The 22,410-nt window shown below is 37.8% G+C and overlaps 1 protein-coding gene across 1 annotated transcript in view; it reads left to right on the top strand.

The window, feature by feature from the left end:
• TRHR (thyrotropin releasing hormone receptor) overlaps positions 1–22,071 on the top strand; it is a 37,987-nt gene extending 15,916 nt beyond the window's left edge. Inside the window, exon 3 of the mRNA XM_041769608.1 lies at positions 21,247–22,071. Coding sequence (XP_041625542.1) covers positions 21,247–21,654 — 408 coding nt within the window. The 3' untranslated portion in view covers positions 21,655–22,071. The remainder of the gene's footprint in view (positions 1–21,246) is intronic.
• Positions 22,072–22,410: the final 339 nt, after the last annotated feature.

The following is a 22,410-nucleotide window of genomic DNA, read 5'->3' as shown; positions in this document are numbered from 1 at the left end:
ATGGTTATTGGGGGAAGTTTTGTGGAATAGAAAAGAAACCCTGGAGGAGCTAGAATTCTGGGGATAATGAGATGAAGAGCCCATAAAATAGACAAATGAAAGGAATAAATAAAATAAAAAATAAATAAAAGGAATTACCAGAGGGGGGAGAAAGAAAGCCAGGAGAAAGTAGAGTCACAAAAAACAAAGGAGGAGACTTTCCATAGAGGTCAATAGAAAGAGGTAAAGATAACTGAAAAACCATCCAAAACAGGCATTGGCAGCCCTTGTGAGTGCAATTCCCATAAAGTGTTAGAGGGACTACGTTAGATTTTATGAAGTTGTGAATGAATGGATTGGAAGGGGCGGGAAGCAGGAAACCGGGCAGAGAGTAAGAGTAGACAACTTTTAACAAATTTGTTTGGGAGAGAGAGGGGTAAGTGGGGAGTGTACAGTAATGAAAGGGAGAAAAAAAAGTCAGAATATTTTATTTTATTTTGTTTCCTGCGTAAGACAGGAGAAACCTGAAGCTTTAAAATCCTGATGGAAAGAGCGAGCAGAGTGGGAGGAATTACTTGCAGATACACGAGCCAGACTCACTGTTGATAGGGCTGGGTCCGTCCCACAGGAGGCCTGAGGGGATACCAGCAAGAGCACAGGCAAAGCCATGACCTTGGAGAGGAGGCAGGGCTTCTTTCCTTACCTATGAGCAGGGATTGCATCTAATTCACCATTCCATTTGCAGCACCTAGCACAGTGTCTGGCATATAGAAGCACTAATGTCAGATAAATGGATAAATGAGTGACTTAAAGAGAATAAATGATATAGAAAAACAGATAAGGATGATCTTGGTTGCAGATTATTTTTAGGTTCTGGGGCAGGAGGTGGTTTGCTTTCACAAACTGGTCTCTCTTCTTGGTGAAACAGAATGGAAAATCATGGACTAAAAATGAAAAGACAGTGGCAGAGGGAGGGGGTATGAACAGAGGCACGGCAGTTCATTGTGAGAAGCAGGAGTGGTAGATGATAGGTAGAAGGATGACAGGATTAAGTCATTCATGTTTAGAAACAAGAAACTGGGGATCCCTGGGTGGCGCAGCGGTTTGGCGCCTGCCTTTGGCCCAGGGCGCGATCCTGGAGACCCGGGATCGAATCCCACGTTGGGCTCCCGGTGCATGGAGCCTGCTTCTCCCTCTGCCTCTCTCCTCTCTCTCTCTCTCTCTCTCTCTCTCTCTCTCTCTCTCTCTCTGTGTGTGTGTGACTATCATAAATAAATAAAAATTAAAAAAAAAAAAAGAAACAAGAAACTGGTGTGATAGTAAATTACAGGAAAATCTGAATTTCTTAGTGACACCCAAACACTTTGTACTGGTCCTGTTCTGGGATTCATTCCCAATAAACATCTTAAGCATGGATTAGGAAAATCCATCCCTCTCTTTGGGCAACCAAGGCACTGATCCTGAAGGTCTTTATGTGTGTGGTGCCATATGTACACGGGCCATTTCATTGTTCCCTCTTCTGTTACAAAGAATAACCCGCCCCACAACCAGTACAATTTACACTTGGTGCTTCATTCCCTTTCATTGAGGCAAGGGTCTTATGATAAAGATAGATAGGATTTGATGCATTACCAAGGGCAGAAATTTCTTCATTTGCCACAAAGTTCCATCTGAAGCCTGCCTCTAAATCCATAGAAGCCAGGAGCCTCAGTTGTGGATAGGACCAGTTCATGGACCATAACTCTTTCCTCACAATCTTGAGCCAGATCTCTCCTTTATCAGCATCCTCAGCTGATGTGTCTGATGTTCACAGTCTTTTGCCTTCCCCTTAAACATCCCGGCTCTTTCTAACTTATCATTGAAGGACGCCAGAACATACTTAAAAGCAATTAGCCTTTGATAAAAGGAACATAACTCCATTTTGCAGACAGTTCTTGACTTTACTTTGCTGCTGACTTTATCTCATAGGAAGAGGGCATTCTGAAGTGCAAACACTCTTAATAAACAGGGGTGGGCGGAATTGAGGGTGCTTGACCCTTCTCGTGCAGAAGCTAGCACACGGAGTTTCTGTGCCTCACTGAGACTCTTGAGATACAAAAGGCAAAAGCCAGAGAGGTTCCACAGAATAACCCTTCCTTTATCAGTGACTACATCCCACACGATGTTTGTTTATTCCTCAGAGGAGCTCTCCCAACTCAAGGAGTCTGTGTCAGCCACTCAAAATCCAGTGCAGACCCAAACTTCAGACAGGTGGAAAACCTGCCGTTACGGGCTGTGGCTTTTAAGCTAATGAATAGTTTCTGTTACTGGCTCCTTCTCAACTCTGCTCATTTCCTCAGAATAATTAATTAAGAATGGTTATTAAATCAAATCAGGCGTATTGTATTCATCCTAAATATTTTTTTTAAAGAATTTTATTTATTTGAGAGAGATCATGAGCAAGGGAAAGGGTAGAAGGAGAAGCAGAGTCCCCACTGAGCAGGAGCCCAACTTGGGGTTTGATCCCAGGACCCTGGGATTGACCGGAGCCCAAAGCAAGTGCCCTAAACATGTTTTGTTTTTTTGTTTTTTTTTTAAGATTTTATTTATTTATTCATAGAGATGCAGAGAGAGAGGCAGAGACAAAGGCAGAGGGAGAAGCAGGCTCCATGCAGAGAGCCTGATGTGGGACTTGATCCAGGGTCTCCAGATCACGCCCTGGGCTGCAGGCGGTGCTAAACCGCTGCGCCACGGGGGCTGCCCCCTAAACATGTTTTGATACAGACAATTATCCATGCATATACCACAAGTAAAAAATACAGTCTTGAATTTATTTTTTTAATGAACACTGAGGTCCTAAAAGAAAACTCATGTTCCTATTATGCCCAGTTAGTCAGAAGACAGAAAATTCTGGGCTGTAACAGTGTGAATTATCTTCTTAAATAATTTTTAATGATCACTAAGAAATTTTGGTAGCATTAGAGGAAGGTTCTCTAGTTTTTGCAAACCAAAACCTAAATGTAAGCCCACTTTCAGACAATCCTGCTATCTTTCACAAAGAGTGAGAATAAAGCTATTGTAATTAGAAATTTATTTATTCAAGAAGATCACCTTTCTGCCTCAGCTAAATTGACCCAATACGATCTCAGTATTAAGGATAGAGTCAAGTTCTTTAGTAACACTGAGGAATATAAAGAATTCTTCCACAAACGATAATTTATCATAAGGGTGACTTGAACTATGATAATTAGCTATGATAAAATTCACAAAACCATTTTTCCCTACAGAGCAATAGAAACACCTTCATTCAGAAGTAAAACATCTCAGTAAGCTGTTACATAGTCATGCTAGGGAAATGCTGTGCACGAAAGCCTCTTTAGTGAGCAGAGATTCATTCCCTGTGTACTAACTAGCCAATATTTCATACATATGCCATGCTTACAGTCATTAGAAAGATTTGAATATATCACACCTTAATAATGTATTGTAAATTTGCTATCAACTATTATTTTACTCCAAAGCCCCTGAGGAATAGGACATGTTCCCTCAGTACAGAAGCACATCTCCCACAAATTGTAAAGGGAGGCAATGTCGCCAACTCCCCAGGAGTGTGAAGTGTTTTGAAAAATTTTCCCAAGTGATCCTCAAAATCTCTGCATCCCAGTTTTAGTCACTGTTTAAATATTCTAGCTTAGATTCTTTAGTCAATATCATGCATCAGGTTACTTGTCTGGTCTCCCTCCCACCAGTGTAACCTAACCCAGAAAATAGTATGTCCCACTTACATGGCTGGTAGTCATTTGCTCACCTTTCAGACGGCTAGTATTACTGAGCTCATACCGTGTGCTAGGTATGGTGCTCAGGGATTTTTGCACATCATCACATTTGTACCTGAACATGGGTATAAGTTATCATCTCAGTTTTAAAGATGAGGAGCCTGAGATTTAACAGCATTAACCTCAAAGTCATCCAATCAAGAAATGGAAGAACAAGGGATCTAATCCTAGCATCTAATCCAAAGCCTCTGACAGTAACGTTACACTCTGCTCCCTCATGCACTTGCCCACAGTGCTAGTAACTCAGAGATGAGGTACATATCTCATATATATATATATATATATATATATATATATATATATGACGATTACAGTGATTCGTGTATGGCACAAAATGTGCTGAACACCTGCTTGGGTGTTCCTGGCACCGTTTTAGACCTTTGGAACACAGTAGTGAACAAATGAGACAAAGATCCTTGTCTTGTGGAGCTTACATTTTAAGGAAAATGGGAAACAGAGAATAGATAAACACAGTATATAAAATACAAGTAGTATATCAGATATTGGAGAAAAATTAAGCAGATGAGGAGGATATGAAATACTGAAATAGGAGGGAGGTGGTTTTAAATAGGGGAGCAGATATATAAAATAAATAGCCCATTTTCAGAGTGCAGTGTTATTTTGATTCTATATGCAGACACTAGCAAATGTCATTTATAAATCAATGCCTGAAACAACAGGATTTTTCCCATTAATGAAATGTTAAAACACCATGCCAGCCTACATAAGTCATTTAGCTTTTATGCACAGGAAGTATAGCAGTGATAGTATTCAATTATCTTTCATTAACTTTTATAACACTTTTTCTAGAAGAAAAGGCATTCTACAGTCTAATTCAGAACCGAAACGTTTTTCCTACGGCAGGGATAGAGACCTCTAGGTAGGTCAGAGATTGAGAGAAGTTTGTGACAATGTTCTCTTACTTATATACAGTGCTGATTCTCTTCATTTTTGTAAGAGAAAATATGACAACATCTACCTAGTTCCATCTGAGAAATAAGAAACAGTTTCCTTTTTTAGGGACAGATAGGACAAGAGACTTCTATCTTTTTGGTGGTAGCCAGAGTGGTTAAAACACAGACGGGGGCAAACTGTATGGATCAAATCCCAGCGTTGCCTACTTGTAAGTATATATGGGTTCTCTCATTTGTAAAATGGAGGTAATGGTATTACCTTCCTCACAATGCTATTGTTGAGAATAAATTAGCTAATATGTAAATGAAACACAGAACAGGATCTGATGCACAGTAAGTAATGAGTGATTTTAATTGTTAGTTTCAAAATTAGCTTTTCTTTTCTAGCATTTACTATGTTCCAAACACTGCATAAGCACTTGATCAACATCATCTCATTTATCCCCACAACTCTGGGAGACAGGTAAAATTTCTTTCACCATTATTACTAAAGAGAAAACTAAGACTCAGAAATAGAAATGGGCCTAAAGTCCAACAGCTGTTAAGTGCTGGAGCTGGGATTCCAGCATAGAGTGGCTTCTGTAAAAGAGGATATTTGACATTGGAAAATTAGGAGAGTCTGATATGAAAACCAAGGGACTGGCTTGCTCTGGGCCAGCAGGACCCACCACCGTCCTCTCCAACTGGCTCCTGTACTGCTTTCTACACCATTCTTGAATTCATCATCCAAAAGAGCACACATCTTCTGGGAAAGTAGCTCCTAGGGTTATTAAAAGTACCATATTAGCATAAATTTTTTAGGTGACATTTTTTAGAGTGATAATGCTCAAGGTGATTCTGTCATAAGAGAAGTCAAATTTTCAATCAAAACTTTGGCCCAGGGGTTCCTGGGTGGCTCAGCAGCTGAACATCTGCCTTCGGCTCATGTTGTGATCCTGGCTCACAGGATCGAGTCCTGCATCACGCTGCCCGCAGGGCTTCTGCTTCTCTCCCTCTGCCTATGTCTCTGCTTCTCTGTGTGTGTGTGTGTGTCTCTCATGGATAAATAAAATCTTAAAAAAAAAAGAAGAAAAACAAAACTTTGGCCCACAAGCTGAGAGCCAGCATTAATTGATATTTCTCAGAGGATCTGTTCATATTTAGATGAATAATTTGAAGAAATTAGCCATAAATCACAATAGTAGTTTGAAATAAGTTATATGACATTTATCTCCTTTACCAGAAGTATTAGACTATTCCACTGGTTGGCAAGCTATGGTCATGGGCCAAATCCAGCTCCCCTGCTTGTTTTTCTAACTAACCTTCACAGCCATGCCTATACATCCATGTGTTGTTTGTGGCTGCTTTCATATTAACAGTGGCAGAGTTGAATAGTTATGACAGAGACTGTGGGCCCCTAAAGGCTAAAATACTTACCATTTGGCTCCTTATAGTCAAGGTTTGCTGACCCTTAACCTATTCGTATTTAAAAGTTTATTGGTGAAAATATATACTCAGTACAGGTATGTGGTAGGTGTGTGGGAAATAAATTAAAATACATATTAAATCAATATAACCAAAACAAGAATTATCTCAAAATCACCGAAAACAAGAAAGTTCAAGCTTATCGCAGGCAGCCTTAATTAGTAGCTAGTGTATTCCCTAACGTCATCTTGACTCTATATCCCCTGAAGAAAATACTTTGCCCATTATATGGGAGAATCCTTGATTTCAATGGGCTCTAAAAATACAAATTTAAGATGCAGAGTGACATCCAGAAAAATGGTTTTCTACACCTTCATGAGGGACGGAATCCACACATGACTAGATGTGACAGCAGACAGAGAAGAATGACTGTCAGAGTGGGTTTGTATCTTTTAAAGGCAAACCCCACTTTGGTATATATTAATACACTATCAATCAACATCAGTAATGGGAAATGACCTCAGCATAAATCATATTGACTTAGCATCTCTTTAGTTCTTCACATTTCCTAAGTTCTTCATAACATTATATCCAACAATTATTTATTTCTACAGAATAACAAGCTGTTTCCCAGAAAATTTTCTTCATCATAATTCCAGTCTGATCTATCATGCCCCATCTTGAGACTGAATCTTTTCACATTGATTTTAATTGTTAACTTTAAGCATTTTTTAATGCCAAACCTTGATTCAGGGGCTTGAGATAAAAATATGCAGTACACAGTATTCTTGCCATCAAGATCTTACATATCAGAAAAGAAATCAGACCCAAAATAATAATGGCATTTGTGATTAGGACTGGAAGTACCAAACAACCACATGGAACTACATGGAAGAAGCAATATGTAGGGTAGCATTAGTGAATTGTTCATTCATTCATTCATTTCTTGAATATATAAATATATTCAGCACCTACTGGGTGCCAGATGTTCATGTTGCTCCTTGCATGTTGGGTAGGGCAGGGATCCTCAAGAAGCCATCATTCTACAGATGAGAGAGACAAGAAACAAACAGATGATGCAATAGGATTCTCTCAGAACGGGATTGTTAGTACATAGAAATAAGCAGGAAGAAATGAGAGAAAGGAACCTAGGGAAAGATTAGTACTGAACACTCTCCAGAAAGTTAATATTCTCTTCTCTGGATATCATTCTCTTTATCTTTAAAATGAAAAGAATGCCTACTTCATAAATACTGCAAAGATTAAATAATTCAATAAATTCCCTGATACTATGTTTAAGATATATTGAGCACAGTAAGGAATTATTATTTGCTGTTGTTGTCAGAATCTTCTCTTCCATTTAGTTAAATCTTCCACATTTTCCCAGAGATGGTTAAAATGATATGTTATTTATTTATTATTTTGATCTGTTATTTATTGAAGACAATACTCTATGCGGGCCCTTTACATAAATTATCTCATGTATTCTTTACACTTACTCCTATTTCACAGATGAGTATACTGAGGCTTATAGGCATGAGATATCTTGCCCAATTTTATACACCTAGAAAGACACAGAACTAGAATTAGAATCCAGCCTGTTCCCTCAACCACTATGCTAATACTATCTGGACAATACCATTAAAAAGAAACTAATGACTTAATAATCTATGGTAAGGGGCACCTGCGTGGCTCAGTTGGTTAAGAATTTGCCTTTAGCTCAGATGATGATCCCAAGGTCCTGGGATTGAGCCCTGCATCGGGCTCCTGCTCAGTGGGGAGCTTGTTTCTCCCTCTCCTTCTGCTGCTTCCCTTGCTCGTAGACTCTCTTAAATAAATAAATAAAATCTTTTAAAAATTAAATAAATAGAAATAATCTATGGTAAAAGCTTGGACTTCATAGCACAAGCCCAGCATGCTGCAGTTTGCATTGTACACCTTGTAGACTCATATAGATTTTTAGTCAAACGGGTAAAAGCAGGGGATCCCTGGGTGGCGCAGCGGTTTGGCGCCTGCCTTTGGCCCAGGGCGCGATCCTGGAGACCCGGGATCGAATCCCACGTCGGGCTCCCGGTGCATGGAGCCTGCTTCTCCCTCTGCCTGTGTCTCTGCCTCTCTCTCTCTCTCTGTGTGACTATCATAAATAAATAAAAAAATTAAAAAAAAAAAAACGGGTAAAAGCAGATAAATGCAAAGTAGCTCCATTCAATCTGTTAGGTGATCAAGGGGTGATAAAGCTAGCACCCCTTTACCAAGGAAGCGGATTTCAAGACATGGTAGGGAATATAATAGCACCTTGTATTAGAAAGGTATAGAATTTGTTTCAATGCGTTTTCACATCCTCTTCGCAATTAATCCTCAAACATATTCTCATATTAACTGAGACATCAAGGCTCAGAAAGCTTTGAGTGGCGATGATTGGCAAAGCTGACATTTCAAACCAAGTCTTCTGATTCTGAGTCCCATGGTTAGCCCATGAGAGAACTAAAAATCAGTAAAAAGTGCTAAATTTATGACTTGCTGAAGGAAAGAAACTTATTTTCCCCATTTGGCTGTTTCTGTGAGTTCTTTTGGGACAGCTAGAAAATTTACTCTGTAACTCCAGAGAGGCCCAATCATGGTAGAGCTTGGTCTCTTCTGAGAGAAACCCAGGTAGAGAAGGAGTTAGCTGCCTTCCAGCTGCTCTTAGCACTGTGATAAGGCACTTTGTCCAAGATCTTTAGGAGCAAGACCACTAAATGCCCATTAAAACTTTGGCAGCCTTGAGAGGTTCACTTCTATTTAGAGATTACCTCTCTTCCCCTCCATCATTCAGAGTTTACATTTTAAAACATTCTCATTGATTTCTCATCCCCTGCTGGGTGAGCTGAGGGATTGTTTGTCTGTATCACTGTCTACGTTGTTATCCTCACCAGGCTTTAGGGCCAGAGAAGCACAGGGGAGAGATGAGATTGGGAAATATCTCCCTCAGAAAGAATCAATATCTTCGTAGAAGTGTTAGAGCCAGCAACTGGTTGCCCAGCTCATAGCCAGCCAAGATCCCTCATTCAGAATTTCTAAGGACTGGGACCAAAGAGAAAAATGATCAGGAGAAGTAAACACATCCTAGAGAGCAAAGGTAAGAAAACCAACATAAGATGATAAGGCAGCCTTTTCCACATGCTTAGTCATTCACCAGTAATTTACCTGGAAGAGAGAGCATTTAGAAAAGGCTAAGTAGCACACTCAACCCCAGAGCAGACACACTGTAGCATTGTTCCAGGATGGCTCTTGAAAGAATTTAGAGTGACATTTTATTTTCTACAGATGTTATTATAATTTAAATCCCAATTCTCCTTCCCAGCATGTTTCCAAATATTGGCCTCCTGTGAACAAGAAAACATCAAAGCAACAGAAGGGAAGCCATCCTTTCCTTTCCTACTTCTATCAGACTGTAACCAACCCTGAAACCTCCACACTACAATAGTTGCTAATGTTGAGGGAAGTTTTGTGGAGAATCCTCCAAAACTACATTTTGCCTAGCGCCAGGCTGTTTTCTACTGTTAACAGGATAGCCCACAAAATAGAAAACTTTCAAAAAACATGTTCCCTCAGAACCTAGCGGAGGGAATGGGATAGCTCTGTTAGGTCCTGAGCATAAACTCTTGAGTAGAACTAGGAATTCATTTTTCAGGTTCTCTGTTCCATACACTCAGTCTTCACCACTTCCAAACTTTCATCCTACCTTTTGTTTTTCGGTTTTGCAAACTTCAAAACAAATTTTTTTTGCCCCCAATTCAAGGTAAGTGTAGAGAAGAGCATAAGGAGACTTTGCAGTGAAATATACTTGCTCTTAAAGTGTGGCTTTTATTCATAAGCATGTGACTCGGCATCAGTCTTATCCTCTATAAAATGCAGATATATTAGGGCTGATATGAAGAAAATACCAAGCACACTGCCCAGCACATAGTAGGCATTGCATATATCTGAATGTTCCTACTCCCTTCCATCCACTAATTCCTACTGCTAGATTAGAATGCCATCCATTTTCATCCTTATTTCCTCATTCTAGACTGAAACATGTTAAGAAATACTGCACAGTCATCCTCTAACAGACTCAGAGATTCTGAGATTCTCAGAAAGTGAGACTGACAGCCACTCAGGGTCTCTCTTATCCTGAAAGGTTTTGGTATGATTTAGCCCTGAATTCTAGTTCCACTAATAGCTCAGTGTCCATCATGTTTTCCACTCTCCACTCTTTGTACCTCTCCCTAACTTTGCTCTTGAAAGAAAGTATGGGCTTTGAGGGTTCATTCCTACAATCAGACTTGGGTGCAGAGCTCTCTCTGTTTCCCATGAGGGTCCTCATACTTGGTATTTGGTGATGCTTAGTAAAGCATCTGGGGGTGTCATGGAGGAAGGGATGCATGGTGTTCTACATGGAAATATGTCCTGTGTAATTCCACCTCTCAACTGTCCTCGTATATCTGACCAAGGGCAGTGCCGGCTCATGACCATCCTGGCACATGCAGCCCCCATCCTAGTATATAGAGCCCACTTGCTTTTCCCCACAAATGCCTCACTCAGAAAACAGCTCTGCTTGACAAGTCTGCTTTCTCAGCACCCTTACAATTGTGGAGACTTTTTTTTTCAATACTACTCTTATAAATCCATACTTAAAAATATTGTATCACTATTTATTTCCCTAATTCCTACTTCTCCCTTAATCTATACTTCTTCCTCAAGCTTCACTGAATACAACCAAAATTTCTCTACTATGAATCTCTGCTACTATTTTCATGGACATTTTAAAATCAGAATAGAGTCCAGAAAGTACTCTGTAATTCTAGCCAGAATGGCTCAAAGTTCTTAATGGAATATTTAGATAAAGTACTTGACAGGTGGAGTCAAGAACCCATGCATTAGCATCACGAGATGGCTTCTTGCCAACAAATCTTTAAGTAATCCATAAGCAGGATTTGACAGTCCATGATCTCTCCACCATGAATCACCACTCAGACCTTATTCACTTTTATTGTATTTTAACTGACTTTGAGTTGATTCCAAACCCTTTGGTGCCTCCATCATTCAATTTTTAAAAATCCCACCAATGATCTCATTCCATAGTACAAAACACCTCACATTGATTACAACCGTCTTTTAAAAATTGTCAGACTCTAAGTCAAAACAAGGCAGAACACTGGAAAAAGAAAATCCCAGAGCTCCCAATCAGTGTAGAAGCTTACCTAAATTCAGACTTACATAATTGTCTCTTCAAGTTTATTCTTCAACTGGCTCAATTAATGTAACAAAATGCAAAGGGTCATTGATCACTTTGCTGAAGGCCATCTGAGAGCAAAATATTCCCAGTGACAGAACACTTTGTTAAAATGCAGCAGTGCAGGAGAACATGGACAGGATCCAAACACAGAACATATTGTTACTCTTTAAAGAATGGCTTTAGAATATTAAAGCTAACTGTTTTGTATTCATTAACCAAGAGAATGTTTCCAGAAGGAAGTACACTTTTGAAATTGGGAATATTCCAGCCAGAAGTACAAGAACTAGAACACTTACTAATTTAAAGAGTCCTAAACCTACATATACCTCCACAATTATATTTTACATTTGTGAAAAACAAATATTTATTCAAATAATAATTCAGCTGCGCATTGAGCACTTGTTATGTGGGAGGCATATTTACTAAGGACTTCTCCCAACCTTTTGTATGTTAGAGAGCCAATATAAGTTTATTGTTGATTTACTGTGATCATGAAACCGAAAACAGAACTTTGGTGTTATAGAATGTGGGATCCAAAACAAGTAAAGAGCCTATGATCCACAAATTAGTTACCTGCTATGACAGTCTGGAAGATCTTTCATTGTAAAAATGGTAAAGAGCGAAAAAAAAAATTGGTAAAGAGCCTTCCAACACAAGTTACTGATATGGTTATCATCTCCCATTACATAGCTTTGCCCTTTTAGTTTTAAGAAAGCTTTTCCACAGTATTTAAGGTTGCCCTGAAATCTTTATCTTCTACCACTGAATTTCAGCTAAATATTTGAGTGGACCCTGGTACCTGTTATAAAATAATTTTTATTTCAGCATTCCTTTTAAAACGTCTATAGATTCCGTCTTTAAATTGACAGTACTCCTTAAAGAGGAGTCAGTTATTTGCTTTCTTCCCAAGGTAATGCTCCAATACATCTCTATGATTCAATTTCTTCAATAATATTTCAGTAAGAATGCCCTTAAAGGGAAAATAATAAAAGGTTAGGAAGCCAGGGTTCTGGATATAGAGATACACCATGTTCTTAATTTGCTACAGGAAGTTAAAATGAATTCTAGTAATTTCTTCAGCATTTCAGGAAGCTACATCATCCCTGTGAACACAGCAGTTAAGGTAATTACTGACAATCACTGCTATCAGCATTGACTCTGTTCCTATAGTCTATCAGCACTTGAGGAATAGTGTGCTCCAGGTACTATCTCCCTTTACCTGGCCTTACCTCCCCCAAATAACAAAACCCAATTATGTGGAAATAATCACAAACATGTCGGAATATTGTGTTACCATTAATAACATATAAGTTAGATTTTCTTAGAATGTTGGAAATGGAGAAACTTTGGGGAGAAATATAGATTGCACATTTACTGACTCTGGGAAATGAAGTTCAGACATTAAGTCATGTGATCCACCAAGAGAGGGATTGTGAAACCAAGATGTTACAAGCCAATTCCAACTCTTTCTTCCATATCCACCACACTTTGCCACTCACGGGCATATAGTGGTATGCTGCAGCCTGTCTCTCTCAAGGAAGAATGTCTAGATAATAGCAAGACCCGTGACCAAGCACAGAACCTTTTCTGAATCATACATAAAATCAAAAGTCTGAATTTTTCTCTGAATCATTACAAGAATTCCAACTAAACCTTCCAGAGAATTGAAGTATCAACCAACTCCTTATGACTTCCCAGACAGACTAATAAACTAATCTCTGATAATTAATCAAAATGTCCCCAAAAACCAGGTAACCAGATTCTCACGAATGACATGCTACTAATTGAACTGTGGCCCCAAAAATAGAAGTTCCCATTTTATTTTTTATTCTATTTTATTACCTTTGCATTTTAAGTTTTATTGTTTACTTTTTTTCCCCTGTATGAATGAGCCCTATCTGCCTTTTTTCTCCCTAATCAGTGCTTTATAAATGTAGCATTCTGATGAGGGGCAAAAAACATGCATAATCCCAGGGCTACCAATGATTCCTGCCAAAAAATATTACCCTTTCCAAATATTTCATAAACATTATTTACAACAATTAGAAGTCTTCAACTTGGTATATATGTTGATTTCTGTAACTATCTAGAAAGAAAACTAGATGTAATATCAAAAGACCTTAATCCAATAACTAGCATTGCTGTTTGTATTTATATATGTAAATTGTATGACCTTGTTTCTCTGCTTTTCTGAAATCAGTCTCCATCCCTCATCAATGAAATGGGAACTATAACACTTGTCCTATAGGTCGCATAGGGATATAAACACAAAATGGCTTGCTGACCATGAAAGTACTTGGTTAATTCCAAGGAATTAAACAATTAGCTGCCACTAGGACCCCACTCAGGATTCAGGGAATTGACAAGAAAGGTAGAATTTTCCCCTGCATTATCTAGATAGATTAAGTGTGGCTGAGAAAAAAGAGAATATATTATACAAGTGTTTTTGTATGTATGATTGAGAAAAGGCCAACCTTACCACTTGTGCACCCCCATACTATTCCCTATTGTTATCTTTCTTTCAATTATCTCTCTTTCTCTCTCTCTCTTGGATCACAAATTTCCCCCTCTCTGTGGCACCGTTCCCCAAGCAAACAAAGATATAATATCTTCCATTTAAAAAAAAAATAAATTGACTCTGCATCTCCCTCTGGCAACCCTTCTATTTTACCATCCTTTTTCCAGCAAAAGTCCTAAAAATATATGTTTACAGTCACTATCCACTTCTTCCACCTTCTCTTGAACCCACTCCAAATAAGCTAGCCTGATAAATGAAAGTTTTTATTAGTATAAATGAATAATACATTTCTCCAAAAATATCCATTTCTTCTTGTGTTTTTCTGTCTTGCAGTTTTCCAGTTTCCAAGAGCAGCCTAAGACTATGTCCCAAGTGTTTTAAATTTGTCTTTATTCTGTATCTTTTTTGAGTCCTAATATGTCTAACCAATTCGTATTTTTCACTAGGTATTATATTAATAATTATCTCTAGGAATTGTTTCAATTAAATCAAATTAAATGTTTAATATTCCCAAATGGTTTATAACTTAAAAAGCAATATACAACCCAGGTATACACCCAAGAAAAGTAAAAACATATATCCACATAAAAACTTTTACACAGATGTTCATAGTAGTATTATTCATTACAGACAAAAAGTGCAAACTGCCCTCATGAATAGGCAAATAAAATGTGGCATATTCACAGGGTGGAATATTTTTCAACAATAAAAATAAATGAAGTACTGATACATACCCCAACATGGATAAACCTTAAAACATTATATTAAGTGAAAGAAGCCAGTCATACCACATAAGACTAATTTCGTTCATATGAGATGTTTAAAATAGGCAAACCTATGGAGCCATAAGTTTATTAGTGGTTGCATAGGGCAACAGAGGGCTGAGGAAGGTGAGAGTGACTTCTAATGTGTATAAGGTGTCTTTCAGGATGATGAAAATGTTCTAAAATTTGAGTGTAGTAATGGTTATACAACTCTATGAATATACTAAACACTCTTGAGTTGTACACTTCAAGTGAGTGAATTTAATTATATGTAAATTATATCTCAATAAAGCAATATATGAGGTTAGCATTAGTCATAAGTCAAGTTGATAACATGCACCCTTGATATATTGTGTTGAGAATGGCAGTTCACCTTGTGGCCTTCCTCCCCCAAATCCATAACTTCATTCTAAGCATGAGAAAAACAGCAGCCAAACTCAAATTGATAGATATTCTATAAAACACCTAACTGGTACTCCTCAAAACTATCAAGGCCATCAAAATTATGGAAAGTTAGAGAAAGTGTCACTTCCCAGAGAACCTAAGGAGGTGTAATGACTAAATGTAACATGGTATCCTGGATAATATCCTAGAACAGAAAAAGCACACCAGAAAAAAAAAAAAAACTAATAATATTTGAATAAAGTATGAAGTTAACTAACTCCATAAGAAAATTATCAGTATTGGTTTGTTAATTGTGACAAATTCACCACACCCATATAAGGTGTTAATAATAGAGGACTTTGGTATAAAGTATATGGAAACTCTATTATATTTGCAACTTTCCCATATATCTAACACTTTTTTTAAAAAAGCAATATACAAACTTTAGTTATTAGTTTTAGAACTTGTAGTAAAAGTCATAGTACCAGCAGTAGAGATAGTAGTTAATAAAACAAGGATCCTTGCTGGTTGAAATAGAGAACCTAATTAGCCTGGTGTTTCACCTGGAGCACACATATGCACAGTTGAACTAGTGGCCCCTGAAGGAACCATAATCTCAACTTTAACAATCAGAAGATAGAAATCTATCCAGTTCACATTAAAAAAAGAAATGAAGAAAAATTGCTAGTAGGGTCTTTATCTAGAGGTTTTAAAATGATTACAAAAGGATGTATTGAGAAGGACTGAATCCAAACTCTTTTATGAGAACTATATGCCACTATACCATATAGCTAAATACAATGAAGAGTAAAATATATATAGGGCTTGATTTAAAATTTTCAAGCTGATCCTCAAAGAAAGATAACCCTTCACCATGGTGGCCAAGGACAGAAGCCCTTGCTTAGCTCCTCCTGTTCCCATCCTGCTCTTCTTCTCAACCATCTCTGTAAGCAATCTCTCTCTAAACACTATTTTAATCAATTGGTTACATGTAATCAATTTAATCAGCCTCCTTTTCTTGTCCTCAGTATACTGTGCAAAAACAGCTGTCTCATTGATTAAAATGGCTTCATGGAGCTGACATTCAGAACTCAACAGTATATCTCCTTTAACAGCTGCATCTCTCCTTCTGTCCTAGCAATGAAGGTCAAGCACCCTACAGAGTGTAACATCACCTTATCAGATAAAAATAATGACTTTTGTAATGGTTTCCACAAACTTCCTAGAGAAAAAGATAGAGCTCTACTTATTCACATGATCTGCAATTGGAACTCTGCATACTAATTTTTTTTTAAAGATTTATTTATTTGAGAGAGAACATGAGCAGGAGGAACAGAGGGAGAGAGAATCTGAAGCAAATGCAGTGTTGAGCACAGAGCCCAAAGTGGGGCTCCATCTCATGACCCTAAGATCAGACCCAAACTGAAACCAAGAGTTAGACGCTCAACCAATTGAGCCACACAGGCACCCCGGAACTTGCATACTAAATTACTCCTGGCACCCATTATAGGCCTCACTATCTCATGCCTCCAGGCTACCACACATATCCAATCTCTTCAGGAACATTCTTTCTGCCTCTCTTTACCTCCAGACTTTGGCATAGATGTCACTGAAACCAGGAAGCCCTCACAAACCACCACTTGAACTCAGGGTCATCAGATCAGGTGCTTTCCTAGAACCAAAAATTTTTTCTGTCTTCAGATTCATTACAATGTATTACAACTACCATCAGATTATAAGGTACATAAAGCCATTGGCAATGTCTCTCTGGATCATTGTCGAATCCTCAAGAGACAGGATATTGACTGGTACATAGTAGGAACGCAAATGTATCTCCTAAATGGATGGATAAATTCCTTCCCAATAGAAATATATTGTAAAATCATTTTCCCCTGAAGATTGTGTCATACTATTTCTCAAGGAACTTTATGCCCTGGTACAGAGGCTTGTAAAGAAGCAATCGTTCATCTCATCACATTGCCCTAGCAAAACTGTCAATGCTTAAAAACAATGGCCCAAAGATATTTTCAAATTTGCATCTTTGTCATTTCATTTGGGATAAGGAATAGCAACAGAAATAAAACTTCAACAACCACAATGTATGAAAGATGATCTCTAGAACATTTCTTTCCAGGTGTTTGCTTCTATACTGAATAGGAGTTCTTAATATCCAAGCTATGGAAACACTTAAAACTTGTGAATATTTTAGAAAGTGATTAAACTCAACCAAAGATGTTGGGAATTAACTAACAATAATTATGAATGAGAGTAAATGTATTCCTTATTATCTCACTGGAAATGTATTTTCCACTTGATCAATTTTAGAAACATCATTATATTTGTTTTACTCCACACTTCCTTACATTTTAAAAAATATATTTATTTCAACAAAAAGCTGAAATGTGTTAAGGACTCAGTTTATTAATTAATCAATCTCCACTTAAAAGAGATTTTTTAATATTAAAAGTAGTATTTGTAAAAATCCTCCAACAAAATTTTGGAGTATCAAAATCCAGAAAGTGATCATAGCTACATAACTAGAAATAATTCTTTCCATGCCAGAATTTATTCAACATTTACTGGGGTCTATCTTCTGTCACATACTGTACTAAATCCCTGAGGACAAAGAAATGAATAAACTTACCCATCCCCTGACAAAGCTTACCATGTATTAGAGAGGTAGACAAATATAGATCATTACAATAAAAATTTTATTAATGATGTCAGATTTTGCCGGGGGGTGGGGGGTGGTGGAAGCACACGGCAGAGATATTAACCTTGAAACATGTTGCTTTTGTTAAAGACAATGCTCCCTCACTGACATTAAGTGAAAAGAGGTAGGTAGCTATTAAATGTAGGTTAATGCTTCACCTGACAATTGTAGAGAAAAACACAAAGATAGGTGAAATTCAAACTTTAAGTTTGGAAATTTAGCAGCAATAAATATGTTGAATTTATGTTTAGAAGAAGTTAAATGTTTCGGTGACCACAATAGGGATAACGCAGTAGAAATCTTATCATTGGAAATGCCAAAGACTTTCATAGAGAGAAAGAGCAAAGTATAAAGGAAAGAGCATGGGCTTTGTCTAAGTAGACTTAAGTTGAATCACAGCTTTGTCACTTACTACTCATGTGTCTTTAGATGAATCACATACTTTCTCTAAATCCCAGTTTCCCCATATGTAAAATGGAGCTAATACTAGCTGAGCTATTATAAGCATTAGATAAGATACTGTTTACATATCTTTGTGACAAACCATCATAAAGAACTGAAATGTGACGGTAGCAGTCTCATTGTGTAGCAAGCAGAGATTCAAACATAGGATGCTTAGTCCTTGGCAAGGTTGTTGGCAGGTGTGAAGCAGTGACCCAATGTCAAAGAACTTGGAGTACTAGACAGGAGACAAAGACAAGGATGTGAGTGATGATGATGATAAAGATTATAATTACTATAGCTCCTTCCAAAGTTCAGAATATTTATCACTGAATTAAGTCTTTGATTTCCTAGGACCAATTAAAGTACTTACTCATAATCTTAAAAGTGTGCTCAGAAAAAAAAAAATTAGGCTTCAGTTAACAATTAGGCTTCAGTTAACCTCTTGACTGAGTAAATCCTTCTTTTCTATGAAAGAAGTCAGAATCTCTGAAATAATATTTTACCTGGCATTATATGAACTAATGTCAAAATTACACCTTCTCACACAGAACAACTTCTCTATCCCCAGTTAGCAAAATATGAAGTCTAACTACCCTCCATGCACTGAGTCTGAAGAGAAGCTCAGGGAACAGTGAGTGAGGCAGAATGGGAATTTAGGCACATTTTTAGAAGGCAGGAAGAGCTTCAGGGGAGTGATAAAATGGCCCGAAAAGGGAGGGAAACAGTAACATGAGAATAGGTGTATAGATCATAGGTATTATCGCAAGCAAGTAATAGGAGTTGTTCAAAAAGAGATAGCAATGGTTTAAAAAAACAAACAAAGAAACAAAGGCTATTTGTGCCCATAGATGAAAAGTCTTACAGCAAATGATATTTGGAAAGCCAAGGAACAAGGCAATTACTATAAATCCAGGAAAAAATAGCAAGAGAGTAGCATTATTCCCACAATGTAGGATGCAAGGGGAATTTCTAGCTGAGGTAGAAGAGATATGGCTAAGAGTAAAGACAGAGCCCCAGCACTAGGGAAAAAAGAGAGGTTTTCTGACAAAGGAAACCAAGATGGATTCTATTATCAGGATTAAGTACAAGGTTGGGAGATGAGTTTATAGTAGATACTGATGACAGTGTACGTGTCTAGATGTAAAATCTTTATTTCTACACTAAAGGCCTTAAAAAGCCCTCTCCCAAAAGAGGATCCCCCTCAATGCCAGAACAAGACAGAAGCTGCTAGTACTGGTTTTAGTAAAGCAGCTGAAAAGTCAAAAGGGATGAGAGGGGAGGAATCTGCCCCTTCCATTTCAGTTTGTTTTCAAGTTAGAACACCTAGAAAGTCTGGGCTGAGGATTTCTCAAACCCAGTGAGAGAGTAAAGGTAACTGAAAACTTATTTTATTTTATTTATTTATTTTTAAGTTGTTGTTTTTTTTTTTAAGTAAGCTCCTCATCTAACATGGGGCTTGAACCCATGACCCCTAGATCAAGAGTCACATACTCCACTGACTGAGCCAGCCAGGTGCCACTGAAAACTTATTTTAAAATGTATAAAGTGTTGCTTTTGGAGAAAAGCAATCAGTCATTATCTTAGTCACCCAAAGATAACCACTGCTATAATTTTAATATGTCCTTCATAGAATTGAAATATTATGGTCTTTTTATATTGTCATTAATCAAAGCGTGATATTTCCAATAGTGCTTTAGAGTTTCCAAACCCTTATCATATTCATTATTTTTAAATTTTATTTTCTCGATATCTCTATGAAGTAAATGAACATATGATCAGGCATATTTTCAGATATAGAAATGAAAATACAGGTGAATGCCTTCATTAAGGTCCTAAAACCACTTAACGTAGACAAAACCAAATGGTCTAACTCTGAGTCCGTCAATCTCCAGAATCTGCTAAATCATGCTTTTTGATGATCTGATCCCTGGGCAATCTTGGATATTAACCTCATCCCCCCTATTGTCCTAGCTCCTGTGCTTTGTTTGTCCTTAGGAGTAGGGTCAGCTCTATGTAAAACTTCAAGGTTTGTTTTCTCTGTCCTGCATCTCCCTTGATCCTACAGGAAAGCTGTGTGGTGGGAAGGGCAAAACCTTGGATCCAGGCTGACTTGGATTCCAGTCCTGGCTCTGAGACTCTACCACTTCTGCCAAAGTACTTACCAGCATCTATGCTTCATTTTCTGATTTGAAAAATGAAAGATGCAATACCTATTTTGGAGGATTTTCAGTCTTTTAAATGTGATAACATATGTAAAGCAGCTAGTCGAGTGTCTGGCACATAGTAGATATTCCATAACCATTGGCTTATTTTAAAGACATTTTATCCTTTTCAGACTATTATGTTACCTCATTTGATTTAGGGGAGCAATATTGGCTCCATTTTACAGATGACCTATAAGATTAAGATCATTTCTCAGCATCACATATAAGGTAAGTAAAGACAGGATTAGATCCTAGGTCTCCTGACACTTGTCACAGATATTTTTGGTGGCCTGTGTCACATTCTCTTAGCTGGACTCTGATTTCAGCCATTGTAATAGTGGATGGTTCCTGCTTGCAGAGAACATCCTGCTTCCAGTATCCACTGTCCCCAGTCCATCTTCTCTGCCTCAAAGTCTCTAAAGCCCCCATGAGTTTCCATGCAGGAGAATCCTGGAAGTGTGGGCCTGTTAAAGCCCCTAAGACAGTCCTCAACAAAGTGGGGAGATTGGCAGCCAGTGGATAAATGCCCCAGCCTCTCTTTCCCTGGACAGATAATCCTGAAATGCCTTACTTAATCCATAGTTGCCCCACAGAGGGAGCATCACAATAATACACCCTATTTTAGTTTTTCTTCTATCACAATCTCTCTTTTACCCTTCCTTAATCCTGCTTCCTGAGATGATCTCACAAACAAAACTGCATGCATTTATTTAAGTCCTTCTCTCAGACTACATCTTGGGAACTAATGGTTGGGGTGGGAGTAAGGGGGAAGGTGTTTTATTTTCATTTGTTTGTTTGTTTTGTTTTCATTTGTGTTTGCACTGCATTTCTCTTTATTTCTCCATAGGTCACCAAGATGCTGGCAGTGGTTGTAATTCTGTTTGCCCTTTTATGGATGCCCTACAGGACTCTTGTGGTTGTCAACTCATTTCTCTCCAGCCCTTTCCAAGAAAATTGGTTCTTGCTCTTTTGCAGAATTTGCATTTATCTCAACAGTGCCATCAACCCGGTGATTTACAATCTCATGTCCCAGAAATTCCGTGCCGCCTTCAGAAAGCTCTGCAACTGCAAGCAGAAGCCGGTAGAGAAACCCGCTAACTACAGTGTGGCCCTAAATTACAGTGTCATCAAGGAGTCAGATCATTTCAGCACAGAGCTTGATGACATCACTGTCACTGACACTTATTTATCTGCCACAAAAGTATCTTTTGATGATACCTGCTTGGCTTCTGAAATAACCTTTAGCCAAAGCTGATTCATGAATGAGAAGAAAATGGACCACAAAGTAAATGAGAATCTGTGCCGTTATCAACCCAAGAGGAAACAGCCAGTACTTGTACCTGGAAACAGAGCAGAGAAAGTCTTTAGTATTGCTCTAATAAATCCTGGCCCAAGATATTTTAACCCATAGGAATGATTCATATTTTCCTTCTAGTATCACAAAATTGTTTCCCCCAAAATGGAGCAGATTTGTGAAAGAGCCAAATGATAGAAACTAAAAGTGTAGCTCTTTCCATTTAAGTTGAGAAATTCACTATTTTTCTGGGGCTTCAAAGCTTAGATAAAATTGAGACACTGATTTCACATTATTCATAATATATGTAATTTCTCAAACTCCCCCAAATTATTTGTACATTTGATAATTTGGCAATGTTTCAATGTTTGCATCTAGCATTTCACTTTAACACAGCATAGTGCTATTTCATGAATATCTGAAACTACAGAGTAAAGTAGAAAAAAATTTATTAAGTAAAAATGAGATTTCAAATATGTTCACTATACAAAAAAACAAAAACAAATGTCATAATGCTTATAAAATTCTGAGATGATTTTTTAAATTCAAGTGTAGCTGGCACACAATGTTACATTAGTTTCAGATGTACAACATAGTGATTTGACAGCTGTATACATTATGCCGTACTCACCACAAGCGAAGATACCATCTGTTGCCATACAACACGGTTATAATACCAGCGACTATATTCCCTTGACTGTACATCTCATCCCGAGA

Source organism: Vulpes lagopus, chromosome 9, assembly GCF_018345385.1.
Source record: "Vulpes lagopus strain Blue_001 chromosome 9, ASM1834538v1, whole genome shotgun sequence".
NCBI classification, from domain to species: Eukaryota; Metazoa; Chordata; class Mammalia; order Carnivora; family Canidae; genus Vulpes; species Vulpes lagopus.
Note: the sequence above shows the minus strand (reverse complement) of the source record. Positions and strands in the feature narration are given on the sequence as shown.